Source organism: Helobdella robusta (genome assembly GCF_000326865.2).
Source record: "Helobdella robusta unplaced genomic scaffold HELROscaffold_71, whole genome shotgun sequence".
In the NCBI taxonomy this organism is placed as follows: Eukaryota; Metazoa; Annelida; class Clitellata; order Rhynchobdellida; family Glossiphoniidae; genus Helobdella; species Helobdella robusta.
Window position 1 is genome coordinate 108153 of NW_008705401.1, and position 17494 is coordinate 125646.

At 33.5% G+C, this 17494-nt stretch overlaps 3 protein-coding genes across 3 annotated transcripts; 2 read left to right on the forward strand and 1 right to left on the reverse strand.

The window, feature by feature from the left end:
- Nucleotides 1-349: 349 nt before the first annotated feature.
- Nucleotides 350-8835, reverse strand: HELRODRAFT_181421 (hypothetical protein; the record flags this gene model as incomplete). The annotated part of the gene is made up of 13 exons (XM_009031230.1): nt 350-457; nt 1241-1426; nt 1596-2578; nt 2745-2935; nt 3236-3297; nt 3452-3676; nt 4092-4202; nt 4314-4392; nt 4534-4901; nt 5254-5539; nt 5763-6203; nt 6469-8128; nt 8697-8835. 13 exons carry the CDS (start codon nt 8833-8835, stop codon nt 350-352), a joined length of 4839 nt encoding a protein of 1612 aa, XP_009029478.1.
- A 654-nt stretch (nt 8836-9489) lies between these two features.
- On the forward strand, nt 9490-12931 carry HELRODRAFT_194235 (hypothetical protein; the record flags this gene model as incomplete). Its single annotated transcript, XM_009031231.1, has 5 exons — nt 9490-9622; nt 9908-10080; nt 10203-10332; nt 10664-10872; nt 11119-12931. 5 exons carry the CDS (start codon nt 9490-9492, stop codon nt 12211-12213), a joined length of 1740 nt encoding a protein of 579 aa, XP_009029479.1. The 3' UTR covers nt 12214-12931.
- A 282-nt stretch (nt 12932-13213) lies between these two features.
- HELRODRAFT_181423 (hypothetical protein) lies at nt 13214-16612 on the forward strand (the record flags this gene model as incomplete). The annotated part of the gene is made up of 10 exons (XM_009031232.1): nt 13214-13269; nt 13560-13632; nt 13840-14043; nt 14209-14352; nt 14729-14917; nt 15051-15136; nt 15448-15539; nt 15943-16073; nt 16221-16342; nt 16501-16612. 10 exons carry the CDS (start codon nt 13214-13216, stop codon nt 16610-16612), a joined length of 1209 nt encoding a protein of 402 aa, XP_009029480.1.
- Between the last annotated feature and the right edge of the window lie 882 nt (nt 16613-17494).

Consider the following 17494-nt stretch of genomic DNA (forward strand, 5'->3'; position numbering starts at 1 on the left):
CGCTTTGTACTGTACCTTCTACCATATATATGGTAAAAACATACTATTGCTACTATTACTACTACTTCTACTACAACTACTACCAATACTACTACTATTACAACTACTACTACTAGAGCTACAACTACAACTACTATTTTATTACTACTACTAGTATACATTCATATACAAACATATTAACCACAAACAGAAAACTAAACTAAAAAAAAACTCCCAAAGAAAACACGGAAATATTCCAAAAATGGAAATCCAAAAAAACTGAAAATCATCCCAAAAAATGCGAAAAACCGACAAAACAACTATAAAATTTAAAAAAAAATTTTGGAAATACCCAGAATTCACTAACCTGTTAATGGCAGAACGAATGAATATCTCTTAGTGGCGAGTAGGTTTTTGATTCCAGGGAGATGATCGATGTAGCAGTTGGTGTCGGCAACCAGGATGGAGGGATGGATCTCTAGGAGGAGGTCCCGATGGTGGCTGTTCAGGTCCCTAGCTAGGAGTTCTTTCATCTGGTTCTGTCGTTTTGTTTGGTTGAATGGTTGGTTGAATGGTTGGTTGATTGGTTGGTTGTTGTCAATCTATCAGCCAGCCAGCCAGCCAGCCAATCGATCGATCAATCGATCGATCAATCGATCGATCAATCAATCGATCAATCAATCGATCAATCAATCGATCAATCAATCGATCAATCAATCGATCAATCAATCGATCAATCAATCGATCAATCAATCGATCAATCAATCAATCAATCAATCAATCAATCAATCAATCAGTCATCGACTAAACAACCAACCAAATCAATTAATCACTCAATCAACCGGCTAACCTGCTGAGTTAACTTCCTGTTAAGTTCGTCCTTTTCCTCTTTCAACTTTCTAATCATGACGTCATCGTCACTATTAATATTATTGTTGTTGTTGCTATTATTATTATTATTATTACTATTAATGCTATCACCGGTGACGTCATTATCGTCAATATTGTAATCGGTGGACAGTACCAAAACGTCATCATCGTCGTCGTCATCGCCATCATCGTACTCATCATCATCCTCATCATCATAATCAAGGTTATTTATAGTTTTATTATTTTTACTACGTCTTTCATTATTATTATTATTATTATTATTATTATTATCATTATTGTTATTATTATTATTATTATTGCCCTTTAGTGACTGGCTATTTTTCTTAACTGGCGATTCAATGGGCTCTCTCAAAAATGTGTAAACTCTGACGTCATGGCCATTGCCATTACTATTGTTATTATTATTATTATTATTACTATTATTATTATTATTATTATTATTATTATTATTATTATCGCTATCATACTGTACCATCTTCATCTTCGTCATCGTTGCCAGCATTCTAGTCGAGGATTGTTTTATTCTAGAGAGTCTGGCTATCATCATCTGTATTTCCTGTTTGGAGAAAGAGAGAGAGAGGAAAAAAGACATTAAATAAGCAAAGCTTTAAAACAATTAAATAGATCTATATAGCGCTGTGCACATGGAATAAACAGTACAATCTATAAAAAAAATCACATAGGCATGAATGAAAATAAAAAAAAAACCATTCATCGATCCATACCTTGCAAAAGGCCCCAGGCACATAAATCTCACCACCACCATCACCATCATCACCGTCTTCCTCGGCATCATTATCATCATTACCAGACAGTGACGTCATCGCGGCTGACGTCATGATCCTTTCAACCACTCCATAGCTATTTCCTCTCAATGGCAAGTAACCGTTAAAAAAATCATCCTCATACAGTCTTACTTTGGTAAATAAATTACTGCCAGATGACGTCATCATTCTATTATTATTATTACTTTTATAATTATTATTATTGTTATTATTGTCGTCAATAGTAGTATTACTGTCCGATGATGATGGCGATGATGACGACGATAACTCAGGCGGTAATGATAATGATGTCGATGCGAAATGATGATGATGATGACGACGACTGGAGACTAGACTATCAAAATTCAACGCCAACACAATGTTAGCAATCTCAACTACACACAGCCAGACGCTATTTAAATGTAGGACAGGTGATGGGAACGACGATGACGATGAAGATGACGATGAAGATGATAATGAAGATGATGATGAAGAAGAAGAAGATGATGATGGAAGTAATGATTTCAATGGTTTAACGCATTTCCCAATATTCCTACCCATCCAATCATACCAGATTTTGATGTAAGAAAGGTAGGTGTTAATTAACGCCAGAGCGTTTTTGTTGTCGTCGACGATGACGTCATAATCGTTGCTGCTGTCGCTGCCGCTGCAGCTGCTGATGATGTCACAGTTTTTGCTGTTGTTGTTGGTTGTACTGTTGTCGACGTTGAAAAGGCTTTTGAAATAGTTTCTTGCATTAATTATGTTAATTTTGTTGTTGTTGATGATGTTGTTTTCGTTATTTTTGTTGCTTTTATTGTTGCTATTGTTGTTGCTGCTGCTGTTGTTGTTGTTGCAGAGTTTGTTGACAATGTTCAGAAAATAGTTGCAAATGATGACAAACATGTCCATGGCTAAGGCTACAGACAGCTCTTCCAGGTGTTCTAAAATGTTGTTGTTGTTGTTGTTGTTGTTAAGGTACATACTTACAAGCAAACACATACACATACACACACACACCACACACACATACAAACACATACATATACACACACGCACACACCTACATACAAACAAACATACAAACAAACATACACAGTACTAACTCACCGTTATCTTTGTAATTGTCAATGCTAAATATATTAACAGTTAGCAGTTTCATCAACTTTGTTGTCATCAGTGATAATTGTTGTTGCTGCAGCTGCTGCTGCTGTTGTTGTTGTTGTAGTCGAAGTCCTCTTTTCAACAGCAGAGAAAATTCTAGCAACATTTTTCTAGCGCTTTCTTCGTAAGCCTCCATACTAAAATAGAAATAGAATTATTCTTTTAAAAAGTTTTTTTGAAAAAATTGGCTTAAATTTATCTGAACCAGACGGGAACATTTTACCTAAATTTTAAAGTCAATCTCGATACAACCTCAGTTAAAGTGCATACAAACACCAGTAAGTGCATCAACAACAACAACAACGAAACCAAAACTAACAACAACAACAGCAGAAACAACAACAACAGCAACAACAACAACAACAACGACAACAACAACAACAGCTGCAGCAACAACAACATCTGCAGCAACAACAACATCATCCTGATTAACTCACCCTATCTTTGTGAACAGCTTTCCATGAACGTTCATAAAGTGCAGCGTGAAGGATCTGCTCAACTGCAATCATTATCATTACCTTCATCATCATCATCAGCATCATCATAACCACCATCGTCGTCGTCGTCATCATCGTCATCGTCATCAACGGTAGCATCATCATTATCAACATTTCAAAAAGATGAAAAAACCAAAAAAAATCTTTCTTACTCACCTGACAATTTTTTCTCTCGCCCTCACCCTCATCATCGTCATTATCATTTCCCTCTCCATCCACTTCATCATCCTCTTCTTCTTCATCCACTTTATCTTCCCTTCCATCCACGGACACCCAAATTTCGACCCTGCGACCTAGTGACTCTAATGACCTTTGATCGATCTTGACCTTCGAGTTGTTGTTGACCTTGCTGTTAAATTGCTGCTGCTGCAACCTCTGTTGCTGTTGTTCAGTCAGTTTAACCTTAATTGTGGTCATTAATTAATTAATTAATCAATCAATTAAATAATTACACTTAAAATTAACATCAACCAAGAAGTTTTTGTTATTAATAAGCACAATTAAATTAACCATCATTAACACTGGTTAATAGCTAATTAACATATATCTGGAAATCTCTTCAATATAATTTACTGGCCACCTCATTAGCAAAATCAGGCTAGCTCGTTAGCATAATCAGACTGGCCCGTTAGCATAATCAGGCTAGCTCATTAGCATAATTCGCCAATTGACCAGCTAGTTAAAATCCAGATTAAACACTGCTTCCATAGTTGGATAAATAAATTAATCAATTGAATAATTAATGGTTATTATAAATAATGAAAATTATATCAATAATATTAATGAGTAAGTATACCTTTACGAAAACGTTATGAAAGATGGTTTGAAGCTCCTGCCTAACCGAGCTGAACGGATTCCTGGACCCCAAGTTCCTGATATAGCAGTACACAGCATCTAAGTACTGCCTCTGTGGAATATATGGGGGAAAATTATAAATGAACCCTTTAACTTTTTCAATGTCCGTGTGTGTGTGTGTGTTTGTGTGTGTGTGTGTGTAACCATCAAAAAAACCACAAACGTTGTGCATAGATATGATAGCCAGTTGGTTATACGACTTTCCATACTTTGGTGAATATTCTATGGCCTTTGTGTACCACCTAATAACAAATTTATATATTTTTATCTAGATAAGCATACACATATATACACACATACATACATACAAACAAACAAACAAAAAAGCATACAAACATATATACATACATAACATGCCAAACAAATGAATGTGAAACACTAACATTATGGACTTGTCAAACTTATTAATACTGCTACCGTTACCATTCTTCTTATTATTGTTATTATTAGTGTTATTATTGTTGTTATTGTTGTTGAGGTGGTGGTTGTGTTGAATTTTGTATCTTTCAAGATCTCCCAAGAATATAGAAATTTTATGGCAAGCTAAACTGGCTACTGTTCGTAAGCGATCGTTAGTTTTTATTCTTTGGTTATTATTATTATTATTATTATTATTAGTAGTAGTAGTAGTAGTGGTAGTAGTAGTAGAAGTAGCAGCAGCAGCAGCAGCAGCAGCAGTAGCATGATTATCGTTGGCCCTTTGTGTGAACTTCTCAGCTATTGCCAGTAAAGATTCATAGTAGTTTATGCTCTGTGAATAAAAATTTAGTTAGCACTGTTATCAATCGTATATATATATATATATATTACTACTACTACTTCTACAACTACTACTTCTACTACTACTGCTGCTTCTGCCACTACTACTACTTCTACTGCTACTATTACTACTACTGCTGCTGCTGCTACTACTACTACTACTGCTACAATTACTCCTGCCGCTGCTACTACTACTACCACTGCTGCTACTACTACTACTGCTACAATTACTCCTGCCGCTGCTACTACTACCATTGCTGCTACTACTACTACTACTACTACTACTACTGCTGCTGCTGCTGCTACTACTACTACTCTACTACAACAATAACAATATTACTAACATTAATAACAACATTGTTGAGTAAGCTCAGTATCTGCACTCCGATACTATTACTATTACTGCTGCCATTATTATTATTATTATTATTATTATTATTATTATTATTATTATTGTTGTTGTTGTTGTTGTTGTTGTTACTACTACTGCAACTAGTGGCGGCCATCTTGAATAGCGCCTGGATGACGTCATAGTGGTTGGACTTCCATGTCTTATCCAGCATGCTAACCTTTATGCATGTGACCAGATCTCCGGAGATTAAACGCTGGAGGTGTAAGTTCACTTTTCGCCTGAATGTCGTGATGATGATGATGATGATGGTGACGAAGATAGTGATGGTGGTGACGAAGATGATGATAAAGATAGTGATGGTGATGACGATGATGATGATAGTAACTCAACAAGGATAATGATGATAATAATAATAACATTGACGGTAGACAGATAAACAGAAAGATTATAAATAACAAGATGATAACTGTCACCCAAGAAACCACCAAAGAATTCACAAACCTCAGTATAGATATCTCAGCCCAAATCTTTCCTCCAAAATCTCCTCCGACGTCATCGTCGTCGTCGTCACCATCATCATTGTAAATCATATTATAATTAGCACAGAAATAATTATAGTTATTATTATTATTATTATTGTTGTTGTTGTTGTTGTTGTTGCTGACGTAATTACTTTCAAAGTGCGACATTAACTTAGCAAGGGTGTCCATGAATTTCATCATTTCATGGTATGATGTGGCAAGCGACGACGACGATGATGCTGATGGTAATGATGCTGATGGTAATGATGCTGATAGTAACTTTAATGGTGACGGTGATGATGATAGTAACTTTAATGGCGGCGATGATGATGATGAGGATGAAGATTGCGCTGGAGGCAGTGCTGATGATGATCGCAACTGTTGCTGTTGTTGTTGTTGTTGGTGTGATGCACTCAAAGGCCTGTTTAGTTAATCGATTGAATTGAACATTTTTTTTATTTTGAATTAGTCAACAAATCAATAAATTCATTCACCCACCCATTCATTCATTCATTCAATAATTCACCTAATCACTCACTCGTTCACTCGCTCGTTCGTTCATTCAATCAATCATTCATTCCATAACAAGTCCGTCAATTCATTTGTCAATTTCTTAAATCATTCTCTCATCTACCCATGCATTCACTCATTCACTCACTCATTCATTCATTCATTCACTCACTCACCTCATTTTATTTTCATCAAACAAATCATTAGCCTTTATATTTTTGAAAAGCTTGTCATTTCCATTGTTAGAATTATTATTTATAGGAATATTGCCGTTACACTTTGGATATATTTGATCTTTTTCTGGGTCCCAAAGTCGGCGCAGACGACGACGACCCCGACCACTACTATCATCACCACCACCACCACCATCATCATCATAACTATCATCACGTGTGCTTTCACCATTATTATAACTACTTGCATCGTTAGTATTATAACTATAATAAGCTGTACCAGAATTAGTAGTAGTAGTAGTAGTAGAAGTAGAAGTAGTAGAAATTCTATTCATTCTTCCTGATGGTGATGATGATGCCGATGACGTTCTTGCTGATAATGATGATGACGGCAACGATAATGATGCCAGTAAATTTTGTGGGATTTTTATAAGGCCACCTTTCTTTACAACCGCTGCTGCTTCTGAAGTTGCTGCTGCTGCTGATGATGATGATACTGCAACTGATCTCGATGATGATGATGATGATGATAATGATTCTGCAGTAGTAGTAGTAGTTGAAGGCGGTAATGATAATGATGATTGTGGTACAAAATTTTCAAGTGACGTCATCGCTACTGGCGATTTTGTTACTGTCATTGGAGTTTTACTCGGATTTCTTTTTTTATTATTATTATTATTATTATTATTATTACTGGTATAATTATTCTTTTTATTATTTCTATTATAGTCGATGTTGTTGTTGTTGTTGCTATAAGGCACTCTCTTCGATGAAGTCGCAAATGTTGTTGTTGTTGTCGACGATGTTCTAGCGGCTGTCGACGTAAATGCTGCGGATGTTTTGGCCGTTGTCGTAGTCGCCACTGTGGCTGCTGCTACTGCTGCTGCTGCTGACAACGACGATGGTGGTCTGAATAAAGGTGATGATGAAGAAGACGACGGAGATGGTGATATCCTTTTGGCTCTTTGGGCAGAATATCTTTTACTCATCTTATTGAAATTAATATTACCACCATCATAACCATAATTATAATTATGGTCGCCAATGTTATGACCATAATTGCAATCATTATTACAATCATCATCATCATTATTATTATTATTATTATTATTATTATTATTATTATTATTGATATTACTATCATCATCGTCGTCGTCGACTTTAACAAAATGATGTGATTGGTTGGCATCCAAGTCAGCCATGTGGTCCCACTCGAAGTCGCAGTTATGCAAGAAGCCATAATCATCGCCACAGCTGCCACCTCCGCTAACACCATCACCACCAACATCATCGTCGTCGTTTTTATTTTTACAATTGATATTACGTCGATGCGTATTTCTTTTAGAATTTTTCTTGGGGCTGTGTTTTACAGTCTTATCAGAACTAGCATCATTATCATTACTCTTATTATTATTATTATTATTACAATTACTATTATCATTACTCTTATTATTAGTAGTAGTAGTAGCAGTGGTTGCAGTAGTAGGAGTGGCTTTCAAATCGACCCCATCGCCATCTTTATTGTCTGATTGTCGTTGTTGTTGTTGTAACTGTTTGGGTTTCTGCAGCTTTGTTTTGCCTGGCTGGTAGAAGCACTGGTCTGGCCTCTGATTTTTTTTCCTAACTTTAGGCAGAGGTCTTGGTACTTCATCCAGGGAATGAACTAATTTAATTTATTTAAAAATTTAGGTTTTAGTTTGGTTTTTAACAGTTAATATATATATATTCTTCAATTAATTAATGTTATTGATATTTTAATACCATTAACATGACATTAAAGATAAACATAGCATTGTCATATTGAATTTAAAATAGTATTAAATTTGGCTCAATGGGATGTGACTGGAAGAATATAACGTGATTGTAATGTTTTTAATTTTGGGAAAAATACATAGAAAAATACAAAAGTACACACACACACACACATATATATATATATATATATATAATAGCCATAAAATAATATAATATCATATATATATTGTCACAAATAATTTTGTAAAAATAGTCATTAAAGGAATAAATTAATTAAATTATATTAAAAAATTCTTTTATAGAAAATAGTAGTATAATAATGAAATTTACAATAAAAATTTTAACAAAAAAAAATTAAATAATCTTTTTTAAATAATTTTCTAATATTTTATTAAAAATAATAACTGTAATTCCTTGATTTGAATTAAAAATATTTAAAATTTAGTATAAAAAAATAAAGGAAAAGTAAAGTAAACCATTTGGACTTGGCTGTGTTGTTGAAGTTTTGTCATTTAGTTGAAGATTCTTCATGTTCTCCGTCAAATCAACTAAATCCGTGTGTCTCAACCTAACGACTTCTACATTTTCGACATTTTTAACATTAACGTTTGCCATTTTTTGAAGGCTCGAGTTCAAAATTTTGAAGAAATAGTCCGGCCAGTATATACATATAAAATAAATAAGTTCTTTTTGACACAGGTTTACTTTTTCCTTGCAAAGAGAATAAATAATAATGCAAGTTGCGCAATCACCAATAAAGAACTTTGAAGATTATTTGATTGTAAGTTCATCGAAATTACAAAATTTGGATAATTAAAACAATGTATTTTTTTATAAAAAATTTATTGTTGTAAAAATATATGAATTTTAAGCATGAACTTATAATTCAAGCAATTTAACGATTTATATCAAGTTTTGCAGGTTGTTTTCAGTTTACCAGTATTTAATAAATTTTTGTTAAATTAAAAATTTTAGTTTATTTACAAATTTTAATAAAATGATTGATTTATTTGGCAATTTTCTAATATCCATAAAAACAAAAGTTGGAACGTAAAACGTCACTGGCTACTTAATAAGTTCTTTGTTTAGATTTAATTTCTCTCTTTATTATCGGCTTGAATTTGAATTGATATCTACTTAGTTCCTTATAAATATCGCCCAATTTATGAAAAATCGGATTTCACAGATTAGTTCTCATTAGATTGTGTTATGTAAATTTGTCTTCAATCGAATTTTTATTTGACGAATTTGAAAAATTTTGATTATAATATGGACCCAATTGGACAAGAATCTTCACCTATCACTAATTTGCCTGAATTATCGTCTGGACCTCTCGAATCGGCAGTCAAACAGATGGAAAGTGCCCCCAGTGAAGATAATCTAGAGATTGCTAACGTTTCTGGTTTGTTCTCTTTTTTACATTTTACACATTAATGTATTAAAACTAAATAGTATATGAGAGATAGAAACAAAACCACAAACAAATCATTTCATAATTTTATTAATTATTATAATTATGAAAATCAAGTTTACTCTCAATGAATATAAATTATAAATATAGAGATAACTTTAATAATAAATCATGAACTGTACACTGACACAAACCAGCCTAAACACTGGCTAACCTATATATAATATACCTAACTTCTAAAACTAAACTAACTGTCATAACCAACCCGACACGCAGATCAGATATCAAAGAAACAACTAAACAAGAACATGATCATCATGAAAGTCCTGCCTGGGGGAAGCATCGTTTACGAGCGAACCGAGAGCGGAGAAATCGTGGCCAGCATCGTGAGAAACAACAACAACAATAATAATAATAATGGGGTTGAAGATGTTGGGATTAACAGTAATGTTAGTTTTGTTATCGTTTTTGATGATGCAACTGTATTATTATTATTATTATTATTATTATTATTATTATTATTATTATTATTATTATTATTATTATTGGTATTATTATTATTATTATTTAGGATAGTGCAGAGTTAGAAAATTACATCAAACAATCAGCTAAGAAGGCATTGCAACAGCAACAACAAGCTATGAACAATAAAAAAAAAAAGATACAACAACAACAACAATTGTTGCTAAAGGCTTCTGATGGTTATTACCTTTTGCCTTTGTATTATTCTTGTATGTTTAAATTTGAGGTATTAAGATTTTTTAATAAGTTTTATTTGGTGAATAACATTTAATTTAATTTAATGTAGAGAATGGAAAATATTTTCTGTTTATCTTGTTATACGAATTTACCAACAACACTCACACACACAAACACATTCTCACACAGATGTATATGTATATTTATGTATCCATGTGTGTGCTTATGTATCTTTTTATCTATGTTTAATTTCATGTGTATAGTGTTAAAGGCGCTGGAACTCCTAATAAATGTATTTGTTTAATATATATTTAATGTATACACCAAATGAAGATCAAATGAAGAAAAAGCGTAAAAAGCGCATCCCTAATTCTGTGGAAGGCCCCAGCAGGCCGGGTCTAACCTGCCCGATCAATGATAGGAATGTTGAAAATGTTCTCGACCGGACTCTGCTCGTCACTGAATCCCTGCAGCAGGTTTTGAATAATTTCAAGGAGGACCTTAAAAGAGTCGGGGGTAGTTCCACTGCCGAGTCTAAACCTGTTAGTTTGATTGTTTGTTTGTTTGTTTGTGTGTGTGTGTGTTTGCTTGTGTGTGTATGTATGTATATCCGTTGTTTATTTCAAAATAGATTTGTGCCCCTTTGGTATGTCTGTTTCATTATGTTTTTACCTCAATATATGTTGTCGGTTGATGTATTTGCACCAGCACCAGCAAGTTCTGGTTATTTTATTTTGGTAAAATTACTGAACAGTACCTCCCAATAAACAAACACCCACCACAATTAGGTAGGCATAAAGAAAAGGATCGAGATTGCTGACAAACTGACCAATGCCTACGTGGACTATCAGCAGGCCATCGATGACATCGGAGAGCTCGGAAGGGGCTACCTAATAGCCGACGAGGAAGACGACGACGAAGAGGATGATGGAGATGAAGATGAGGTCGACGAAGAGGGTGTGGATGATGACGACGTTGATGACGACGACGACGTAGCTGCTGTCCAGGCGAGTTCTAATTACGGCGGTGGCGGCGGTATTCAAATAGAGGATGACGTCATAGATGAGGATGAGGAGGAGATTAGAAAATTTATTAGAAAAAATTATCTCAAAAATTCAAAAAAAGTCAACAGCGGCAATAGCGGCAAGAAAAAAGTTCAAAACCTGAAACGAGTGGCTGGCACGAACGATGAGGATGATGAGGAGGAGGAAGTCGACGAACTGGAAAACTATGCTAGGCGAAGAGTTGGTGGCGTGAAAATTGAAGGGGGCCAGCCACAAGTTTCGAAGGGCCGTCGTAAACGCCAGAGGGGCCCGGACGACGAAGATGAAGATTTTGATGAGGTTGCATTGAAAAAGCAAATCTACCAGACAAAAAAATCTAAAAAACCGCCACAACTGCAACAACAACAACAACAACAAAAGTCTAAAGAAAGGCCTGATACTTTTAGTAATAAAAAACAAAAAAAAGCCATCAACACCAACAACAACAATAGCAGCATGCAGAATTTGAACAACAATAGCATCAACAACAGCAGCAGCAGTAGTACCAACAAATTTCATGATTCAACGCCCAAAGCATCGACGTCATCAAAAGCAACAGTGACGTCATCATCGGCATCGACAACAACAAAATTATCTCCATCATCCTCCCACCACTTGAATGATTACTACGCCAGTAAGAAATCCTGGACGGAAGTGGACACGGACGGCTTTGGTCAGGAGAAATCCAAAGACACTAAATTTTGGTACGATAGTGTTAACGTCAAGCATGAGGATACGACAAATGTTTCAGATGACTTGTGGATGTCTTGCGAGCCGGGCTCTGATGATGAGGTCCTCTATAATGTCGGATTCCCCAAAATTAGTCAAAAACGGAAATGATAAATTCATGTTTTAACTGGGTATTGATCATTATATGAATATATATATAAGTATGTATACGTATATATATATAATTTATAAATAAATAAATATATATATATATAATATATATATATGATAAATAAATTGATAGACAGACATACCGTGTTGTTTGTTCATTACAATTTATTGTCTTTGTTCGTTTTTTTTTCCTCAATACAACTTTTTTAATTATTATTTCTCTGTTATTTAATTTCTTATTTTGGTTCATTTTTAGCAGCCTTTTTTTTTGTTAAAAAATTTTTTACTCTTTCAGATTATAATTGTAAAATTAGGTTCGGTTTTTGGCTAGTGTTAGATGAAATAATATAACAATAATAATTATATAATAATAATAACATTGTCATTATTATTATTATTATTATTACACGTAACTGCTCTTATCAATAACAATAATTAATATTCATTAACATGTTGGAACTGTTGCATCAATGAACGATGTTTTGTGACGGGTGATTGACATTTGATTAAAATGTGTGTGTGTGTTTGTGACTTCGTTTGTTTATTATTTAATTATAAATAATTCATTTTTTTAATTGATTAATTAATATTAAACGTAATTATTCATTAATGTACCTAAATCAACTGAAACGTTGGAGGTACACTGATGATAATTATAGAGGAAGAACTTTGTATGTTGGTGTAATATTGCTATGATAATAAAATTTGCGTTAATCCGGCAATATTATCTCATTATGATAGTTCAATTCTTATTTAATTTTATATATTTGGCGTCAACCAAATCGTTACTATAGTTCAATTTTTCTCATGTATTCTCTTAATTTTCCACAAAACGCGTATTTTCAACTTTTAATTTCAGCTAACTTTTACTCAACAGGTTCTCGTTGCCGTAGCAACAATCTTTAATAAACAGTCTTCAAGTTTTCGAAAGAATTTGTAATTTAGATGCATAGTTATTATTTGTAGTAATATTACATATAATAATCATAGCAGTAGTAAAATGTCGGTAATTCAATGTACGAATTCTACAGTGTCATTTGGCAGCAATTGTGAAAGGTATGTCATAGTACTACATAGTAATAACAATTTTACCCCTTAACAACCCTCTAACATCTAACTAACTAACGTCTCTAATCTAACCTCAAACGCCTAACCTAACCTAAACGTAAGATCATGGTGCTATTGGGGCCCAACACCAGCACCATACTTTGTATTAATTTTTGTATTAACCAATACTTTATATCAGCTATTCAATATTATGTTTTTACCATACATGTTTCATAATCTATTTCAATCGTAATTATTTGCTTATTTAGTATTTTATAAATAAAGTTATTTTTTTCCAGATTTACCCCAAAAGGACTTCACCCTAACCTTTTAAAGACGTCAACTTCATTTTTATTTCAACATAATCTCAATGTCAGTTATTATTGTCGTTGTTGGTATTACTATTAGTAGTAATACTGCTACTACTACTGCTTTTTCTACTCGCTACTTTTAGCAGCGGCAGTTGTAGCAGTAATAACTGTAGTATTAGTAGTAGTAGTAGCAGTCGTTGTAGTAGTAAAAGTTCTAGTGAAATTATTGATACTAATTCCTTCTTACTTTACCATTACAATTGTAAAGAACTTGAAAATTTTAAAGTCTTCTCAAGGCAATCCCGGACCAGGCCATTATGATTGTGACGGAGGTGGCGATTTTAGTGAGAAGTCAATCCGCGAAAGACTAAAAATAGGCAAAGATTCTTGGAAAAAACAGTTGCAACTGGAAACTTGGTCATCGAAACCACATTACATGCATAAAGCTCAATGGCTGAAGAACAAATCGCTGGTTATTGGCTTCTTGTTGTCGCGGTTTTATTAATATTATTTCTACTACTAGTAGTAGTAGTAGTTGTTGTTGTTGTAGTTGTAGTAGTAGTAATGGTTATGTACTATAACTCTTTGTTTTCATTATCGAAATTATTTTATAATAATAGTATGAATTATTATTCAGCCAAAAAAGTTGGGTCCCGGGACATATTTTAAAGACGATTCGTTCCTCAAATCGTCGGCAGATGCCAGAGCAAAAACAAATTTTTCCAAACACGGAATGCTAGGAATGAAGGAAGAAAGATTTAATAAAGGAATGCAACCAAAGGTTCTCATTTTATTATTTCAAAACTTTACTTGATTGCATATCAAAATTTTTTTGCAAAAGAGCGAACTTTAGAAGGTTTCTTCGATTGTGTTTTATTAACAGTCTTATAATAAACCAACCAATTAATTATTGATCGATTGTTTGATTTTGAAGATTGGTTGATTGATTGTGACTGGTTGATTGATTGATCTTTTTGACTGATCGATTCATTCTATTGTTTCATTAATTGAGCGGACGGTAGATTAATTGGTGAGTTTCTTGCTCGTTGTTTATTTGTTGAGGGCTGGTTGGTTGGTTATTTGGTTGATTGATTGATTGATTGATTGATTGATTGATTGATTGATTGATTGATTGATCCATAATTTCCTTCACAAAGAGTGACGCTCCAGGTCCAGGGTGGTACGGAGTCATAGGATTAGAGGATAAAAATAAAAAATCTTTCAGTGTTTTTGGTACCTTCACGAGGGCCTCGACGGATGGGGATTTAAAAAAACTGACCAATCAAACGCCAGGACCTGGCTCCTATGACGTCACAGGAAGTATTCAGCATCTGCTAGATAAAAAAGTAAATAAGACAAGCTCTTATGATCGAAAGAAGTATCAAACGCCATCTGTTATTAAGAAACCAATAGCGGTGGTTAATTTTTTTTCCCAATATAATTTTTTGTTATATTAAATATTCTTTCCCTAATAATCAGATCTCGCCACTGGGACCAGGATGCTATGATGTGAAAACCAGTGGCGACAATAAATTAAATTGTAACAACTTCGGCAAGTTCAGCCAGTTAGGTAGAGATGACGTAAGAGGATTGCCAAGTAAAATTAACGTGAGTGAAAGTTATCTATCGCTAAATTCAAATAGTTCGTTTCGTATGTGTGTATGTATGTATTTATGAATGTATATGTATGTATGTATGTATGTATGTATGTATGCAAGCAAGCATGCATGCATACATGCATGTATATATGTGTGTATGTGCGAGCCAGTATGTATGCATTCCCTATTTTTTAACTCATTCTCGCTTTTTCCCTCCCATTCTCTTTCCCATTTTCAAAATTTTTGAACACAAAAAACACATTTTTTTAAAAATGCAGATTGACTTTCGTATGGGCGTCCCTATGCTTATTTCTAGTCTTGAGATCCGCTCTGAACTTCGCAAACGATTTAGAAGTTTTCAGAGAAGGAGGTAGAGAGTCCCACAGAAAAGGGCCAGAAAAAGCAAAGGCAGATTAAGCAAAGAGTGTTTAGCACGAGTTAACAAGAAGTGAGAACAAGAAGACGATCGTAAACCGGGGCGTTTTATATATCTGATAAATACTTAGGAAAGAATTTAGATTGAATAAGAAACCATGGGATTTCCGCGATTCCTGTTCCCATGCTCACCTCTAGTTCACACTGCCATGATCATTTCTTCAAACGTTTGATTTCTATTGAGCTGTTTTCGAGGTGTTTAAGGACGTTTTCCAATATTTTCACATTTTACGGGGATCACTGCAGAACACAGCAGGGCGATTTGCTGTAATCAAAAATAAGAAAAGATTCTAAAATTACATAAGTTTACTTTTATTCTTTCACTCAGTCCCTTCCAGGGCCTGGTCACTATGACGTCATCACACCTACCGCTACTCGTACGACGGGGGTGAAAAATAATTCGGTACCATTCTTAACGTCATCTGTCAGAAATGGCGGATCGTCGTTTCTTTCTGGGAATTATAATAATGTTAGTTTTTTTTGTTCGTTTCAATTTCTGATAATACTGATCTTTGGATTGAAAGATGAATTAAAATGTAAATTCATGCTATTATTTTATGTTTTCAATGTGTTCTTTAATGATTTTTCCTTGTAACTGTTGATATTCAACGTGTAGAACTCTGTTGGGCCAGGTCGATATAATCATCAAAAATTCAAAATGAAATCAGAAAATGGGCATGAAAGCTGCTTCCGATCAAATATCACCATCCCTGAGCACGAAGCTGCCGAGCTGATGAAGTAAATTGTCACAATTATTTTAATAATTTAATATTTGCACACCAGTGAACCGACAATTTTAATGTTATCGCATTATTCTTGCGATTTTATTCGTTTTAATCTATTTATTTGTATATTTTAATAATATTTTTATCGTAATTTTGGATAATTTTTTCTAGGGAAAGGTTAAGAATAAGACCAAATGCTTTTCCACAATCCATTCTTCCTTCAAGAGCCAAACCACAGATCTTTGTTGGATCGAGTTTCCCCGAAAAAGGAATTATTCGCTGATTGGTTTTTAAAATTATTTGTGAAATAAAATGTCAGTTCTCGTTTGAAATTCTTCAAATTCGAATTTTATTAGACTGCTACTAAGGTTTAAAAATTTTAAGGTTTAAGGTTTCAACTCGTTTTTTAAATAAATTGAGCGCTTCGATATATTCAAGTTATTACTTGATTTAACATTTTGTACAGTTGCATAATTTATTTAATTGAAGAAATTGTTTCACTAATCGGTCGCCACTAATTCAAAGTTAGTTCATTGTTTGGATAATTATTAAATTATTATTAATATTATTGCTGTTATAGAAGTTTGTGATTTTATTTCATACCTTTTGCAATCATAAAAATACACTACTGTCTCTCTAGCCTAGCAGAGCAGAAAGCCATTAAAAATTTAAAATCCATAATTATAATTTTGTCTTTTTGAGGTTTGTTTTCGTCTTGACTGACATATTTCTCATTTCGTTCACAAAGAAAATTAAAGAAAGTGATGTAAAGATCAAATATTATTTATTTTTATTTTTGGTTTTAGTTTATTATTTATTTAAAATTAAATTGTTATTGAATATTTTGTGCCACTATTTTTACTTATTTTTTATATTCTATATATAATTATATATATTCATATTGGTTGCTTATTAGGTGGGTGTTTGTGTGTGTGTTTAGTGTGAAGCTCATCCCTTCTATTCTATTCTAGTGCCTAATCTATCAAGATAATGATTCCTCTAAGTAATTAATAAACTATTCTATAAGTATAATCTATATATAATAGCTTATTAAGTTAATGTTCTAATTCTAACTAATAGAGTTATACACACCACAGCATAGTGTATATGTTACTCAATGATGTTTAGGCACTATGGTGTATTTGGCATGTACCATGTGTATCGT